The sequence below is a fragment of the Perkinsus marinus genome (assembly GCF_000006405.1).
Source record: "Perkinsus marinus ATCC 50983 genomic scaffold scf_1104296960482, whole genome shotgun sequence".
NCBI lineage: Eukaryota > Perkinsozoa > Perkinsida > Perkinsidae > Perkinsus > Perkinsus marinus.
The window spans coordinates 1-5,612 of record NW_003206124.1 but is presented as its reverse complement, the minus strand read 5'-3'; the positions used below and the strand labels follow the sequence as shown (position 1 = coordinate 5,612).

General features: G+C 47.9%; 3 protein-coding genes across 3 annotated transcripts; 1 reads left to right on the top strand and 2 right to left on the bottom strand.

Moving 5' to 3' along the window:
- Positions 1-107: 107 nt before the first annotated feature.
- On the bottom strand, positions 108-799 carry Pmar_PMAR024328 (conserved hypothetical protein; the record flags this gene model as incomplete). Its single annotated transcript, XM_002772672.1, has 1 exon — positions 108-799. A coding segment is annotated over one exon (692 nt), but the record flags the coding sequence as incomplete, so codon positions are not given.
- Positions 800-1,686: 887 nt separating this feature from the next.
- Pmar_PMAR024327 (60S acidic ribosomal protein P2, putative) lies at positions 1,687-2,236 on the bottom strand. Its single transcript, XM_002772671.1, has 3 exons — positions 2,107-2,236; positions 1,891-2,005; positions 1,687-1,843 (listed from the first exon to the last, which is right to left on the bottom strand). Exons 1-3 carry the CDS (start codon positions 2,215-2,217, stop codon positions 1,737-1,739), a joined length of 333 nt encoding a protein of 110 aa, XP_002772717.1. The 5' UTR covers positions 2,218-2,236; the 3' UTR covers positions 1,687-1,736.
- Positions 2,237-2,378: 142 nt separating this feature from the next.
- On the top strand, positions 2,379-4,569 carry Pmar_PMAR024326 (hypothetical protein; the record flags this gene model as incomplete). Its single annotated transcript, XM_002772670.1, has 10 exons — positions 2,379-2,549; positions 2,952-3,103; positions 3,153-3,317; positions 3,371-3,442; positions 3,492-3,656; positions 3,707-3,796; positions 3,840-3,923; positions 3,973-4,047; positions 4,097-4,409; positions 4,459-4,569. The coding sequence occupies exons 1-10, from the start codon at positions 2,412-2,414 to the stop codon at positions 4,567-4,569; spliced, it is 1,365 nt and encodes a 454-aa protein (XP_002772716.1). The 5' UTR covers positions 2,379-2,411.
- Between the last annotated feature and the right edge of the window lie 1,043 nt (positions 4,570-5,612).

The following is a 5,612-nucleotide window of genomic DNA, read 5'->3' as shown; positions in this document are numbered from 1 at the left end:
AGCCGGGGCCTCGGTGATGACCTCGGCCGTGGTGCGACAGCGGTAGCCGGGGCCTCGGTGATGACTCGGCCGTGGTGGCGACAGCGGTAGCCGGGCTCGGTGATGACTCGGCCGTGGTGGCGACAGCGGTAGCCGGGGCCTCGGTGGTGACCTCGGCCGTGGTGGCGACAGCGGTAGCCGGGGCCTCGGTGATGACCTCGGCCGTGGTGGCGACAGCGGTAGCCGTAACTGGAGAATCCGTGGTCGCTGAGGCATCGGTGGCCTCCTCAGCAGTAGTGGAAACAGGGATCTCATCAGTGGCGGTAGCTGCAGTAGTGGTGGCTACTTCATCGGTTACAATGGCGGTACTGGTTATTTCGGTGGTGTCAACAGCAATAGAAGCGGCCGTACTAGTTTCCTCGATGACGTCTGTAGTGCTTTCTTGAACCACAGGAGTCTCTGTGACCTCATCGGTGGTTTCACCAGAAGTAGTGGTAACTGGATCAACCTCGCATGTGCATGGCGCATTGGATGAATGACAGAGGCTGGGTTTAGCCCAGTACTTGCAATAGGAGCCGGGGGTATCCGAAGCACAACCAGCATCACAGTTACGGGGAGCTTCAGTCGTTCCACTCGTTCCGCAGGAGCATGGTTCATTTGAGCCAAAGCACGTGCTAGGTGTCTGCCAGTACTTACAATAGGACCCGGGATAGGTAGCAGCACATCCAGCGTCGCACTCAGTGGTGTTGCTCATCACGATTCTGATCTTCTGAAGAGAAGCGAGGGTGACGATGGCGATGGGGAAGGAACGAATGGTCATCTTCCAGGAGTATAATAAGGCTATGGTGAGAGGAGTGCAGCTCAAAAGTCAATCATCGATGTCTCGGAAGGACTACATACGTCTGCAACTGAGAGACACGTCTCTGTTGGTTACAGCTGATTTAGGGCGCAGAGGATAGCTATCGCGCCCAATCGTTTCACAAGATACTATATCCTATAGAACGTGGTGCGTTATTGATCATTCTCCGACCAATATCTATATATTGGACCCCAACTAGTCGTTATCACTGACCTCTACTTTCGATACTGTCGACTTACCACCTCACACCTCAGTGCTTGAACGCGGAACATTTGCTAACCAACCGTCCGATATGAATACCAGGCAAGTACGACACGTTTTGTCACAGAAGGGTAAACTCTTCGAGGGCGAAATCCTCGCCCTCACCTTGAAAAGATACCCTCATAGCCTTCGGTACCACCCAGGCCTCGCACAGCTTAACGGATGGACGTGATACGGTATATTCAACACAGTATGGCCGAATCATTAGGTCGACCAAAAAGCCGAGTTAGCTCGAAGCTTGAGCATGCCCAGCGTGGAGAACACTGTTTAAGATTTCAACTCGATCATCATGTTTGATATGATGGTCGCATGTGAATCGTGGAATCCTTGCGTGTGTTGTGCGAATCACTATCAACTCCTACCACGAGATGCTTACAACAGTTATAACACTGAGTGCACCAGCCAGCGATACACAATGATCTACCAATGGTGAGTCCCGTGCAGGATACAGATCGAGTATCATCTTAGCGTTATCTTATCATAATCCCTATACCATCTATCATAATACCTCTATCCCAACACACCCTCGACCTCACTATGTTACTCTTGATAACTGTTGATACTTGATAAACTAAACTCTGATAAAGATGCCTCTCGGACCCAAGGATGATGATGAAAGTTATCAAGCAGTGGCTACTTAATCGAAGAGATCAAAGTCCATCTCTTCCTCTTCCTCCTCCTCTTCCTCAACGGCAGGCTTCTCCTCAGCGACCTCACCACCGGCAGCAGCACCAGCAGCGGCACCTAATCGAGGGGATACACAAGTAGCTCAAGTCGATAACGTAACATACCAGCAGCAGCGGGGCGGGCGCCAGAAGAAGCGATGGAACCAAGCTTAGAGAGACCAGTGACGATCATCTCTTGGACATTCTTGCCCTGCACTTGGGCGAAGAACTTGGCCAACATCTAATACACAACAATTGGCACCACGGCTGGATAACATGATTACATACAAAACGGGTGAGGACTGATCCCATATCGAGAATACAAGAATGCACCAACATTACCTCATCATCAACCTCAGCATCGACAGCAGAGAGGATATGCTTAACCTCCTCTACAGTGGGCTCATCGTTGCCGGCCAAAACGGCCATAAGGTAGGCTGCTACGTACTTCATCGTAAAGGGTAGTAGTGGGGGAGAGGTTTCAAAGACGAACTACTACTGTCATACAACAACAATCGATCAAGCTAAAGGAAGTATGCAAGTTTGCAAGATTTCATCTATTATCATCATCATGACATCATGATGTCAGACATCATCCCCCTCCGCAATTAACGACCATCAACACAAAAACCTCCCTAATTAATAACATGATGCAACGGTCCACGCCTGGTGGCTCGTCAACCTATACCATCAGAACAGCCCAACAAGAACTAGTCCAGCAGAGTAATGTTGATGGATCTACAAGAATTGCCTTTGGGAAGCATAATGGCAAGACCTTTGAAGAGGTGATACCACTCCTTCTTCGATATGCTCCTCGAGCTAGACGAGGCTTATACGCTTGAGTTAATCATCGTACTGATTACACGTTGTCGAGTTTTTGGTTGTTGAATGACAACGACTCTCTATCGGCGCCCTATCCTATACCTCGGAATAGCTAGTACTCCGAAATCGACACATGTACTCATTCGTCGTCGTTCTCCTATTCAGTAGTCCTGCTCCATTTATATCTGCCCTTTTCTTTACGTGGAGGGGTTTCCATATGGAATTTTACAGCTATCTTTACACTGCGGTTTTCATGTTAATTCATCATCATCATCATCGGACATTACCACAGCACATTATCCCATTATTGAGTCGATACGTTGTACTGATTATCCGTATCCCAGTCGAGGCATTCCTCTTCCTAGGTAGCAACTACCGACTCTGGATATTGTCAATGGGTACTCAACCTAGGACAATGCAATGGTCAGTTGGCACTCTTTAAAGCCTTCCTACAAGGCACGGCTCCAACTACTGATAGCAGTGATGGGGGCAATTGGCGGCGGCGATTGTCAACTCAGTATTATCACTGCCCTTTGGTCTCTGTATTGATGGTCGACATCCTTTAGATCATCCTCGGAGCAACAGCCACTTGATGGACGGTATTCTGTTAGTGGTCAGCCACCTCAATCAAGTAGTTGGATTCGGCATTCGCAGAATACTAGAGGAGGCCACCACCATCACCACCTTCCGACCTTCCAGGAGTATGCATTCTCGGCACCACCAGCTACACGGTACTCTCATGGCTAGTCTTCTCTTTAGTCGTCTATTGTGGCCTCACTTTCAGTAGCTCCATAGGGGGGGCTTCAAACGCTACTGTATTGCCCACCTTTGATCTCGGTCGAGGGAATTCAGTCGGGTACTCTTCAGTAGCATCTGATAACTCACCGATACCATTCCTTGGTCAGATCACAGCAGACCACCTTTCCACCATACCAGCAGACACCACAACGGACCTTACCATGGGGGCCATCAGGCAATAACTCTAATCATCAACAGATTGCTGGTTACCGTACCAAATCGGCACCAGCGGCCGCTGTGAACCACTCGAATGTAGCGTCAGATGGCAAGACGTAGTAGTTACCCCAAGTCGATTAATTCCCTGCTTATGTATGGTTTATAGATATAACTTCCGTATGGAGATAGGTACCAATGGTTGTTTGAAGTTAGTAAACAACTCATGGCTTCCTAATGACCTATGGCGAGCTTTAAGGTCGGCACCATGTGGCAGTAATAAGATGATAATCCCATTTCAGCTTCGACACACCTATGTTACAACGGAGCGAAGCCAGTCCTGCAGAATTCATAATCAATGAAGCATTGATGCCGAATACTGATAGGTTAGCAGAGTACTGTTGATGACCATCGTGGTTAGCATCATAGCATCAGGGCTAAGATCATTGATAAAGTCATTGCTGATGTGAAGAAGGTCCCCGGAGTAGCTGTCGTCGAGGCGATTCCTCAGTAGACTTGGTGATGTCGCCTACCATCCATAGTCAGTCTCCTAATTCAGGTTTGTATTATCAGTTATATCAAGCAATCCTGTTCCCACTGAGATAGTACCAATACCAGAAGCTATCGATGCGATACGTCCACCGTTGAAGCCTTATCAGAGGGCTGGGGTAGAGTTCGCCTTGCAAAGGAAGGGGCGATGCCTACTTGGTGACGAGATGGGTTTAGGGAAGACTTTGCAAGCATTGGCTGTGGCTCTGGCTTATCGGAGTGAATGGCCAGTATTGGTTATATGCCCGGCTAGTTTGAAGTTTGTATGGAAGGATCAAATAATGGAATGGCTCGAGAATCATGTCCGAGGTGATGAGGTTCAGGTAGTAGTAGAAGTAGGAATGATCTAGTGGCTTGTGAGGTGTCGTCTAGGTCGTTATGAAGGGTAAAGATAATATCCTCAGCGACGCTAAATTTGTTATTATTGGTTACCCTCTCATAAATAATCCCAAGTTCCAGACGAGGCCTAACGGATCTAAGTGAGTCCTTCTCAGGGGGAAGGGGGGGCGTGGGTTCTACACCAGCACATTGCATTATTGGACAAGTGTAGTCCACTCGAAGATTCACACCTTCTTTATTTTAGCGTCTTGTCTCCTTAAGAGCTCATTATTCTAACTGATGGAGAGATAGTTCCGACCACTAGACTGTAGACCTCCATATACCCATCGGTACTACTCGGGTCTACGAACCCCTTCATCCATCACCACCACAGCCATACACCATGAGTCATCCACCTCTCCAACGGTTAGGAGCCTTCGCACCTCTAATTTATCTGCTCTCCTCAAGTTAATTCGACCAAACCTCAATTTTCCTAGGATACAACATCCCCGACTGAATGATACTCATCACTCCATTCAACTCCAGGATATCAAGATCATCTTTTCCACTTTTGGTTAGATCAAATCCTCGACGTGGGACGGTCCTCTCTCATCTAGACATCCCTCAATATGCTTAACTGTTGCTCACGTAAACGAGGTGAGAAGAGTAATGTCGCCGGCGGCGGCAACCTCATGAGAGAAATACATTGACGAATGATGGGGATCATTGATGCTTATATCCCAAGATACAGTACATCAGGAAAAGTTTTATAAGGGCAAGATAGTAAAGAAGGAGAGTTCCATTATGCCTCATCTACTGATGCTCTCGCATGATGCTATCAGCAGCCTCATTGATAACACATCATTCGTTACCATTTGGGAAGACAATCGAGTCAACTGAGCTCCCTATTCCACCATACACCTCACACAATACCATACCTCTCTCAACAAGTCTATAATATAATTGGGAGCGGAATATTGCATTGTAGGGCCTAGGAATGTACTCAACTTGCGCAATATTAACGGCGGCGGCGGTCACCGCTCTTACTACCGAACTGCATGGCTTGTGTGCTCTTACTCTTAATTCGTCCCAGATTTATGCTTCAGTTTCCAAGTAGTGATATGTGACGAGTGTCATGCGATTAAGGATAGTAAAGCCCAACGAACTAAGGCTGTGATGCCCGTACTCCAGAGAGCCAATCGTGCTAT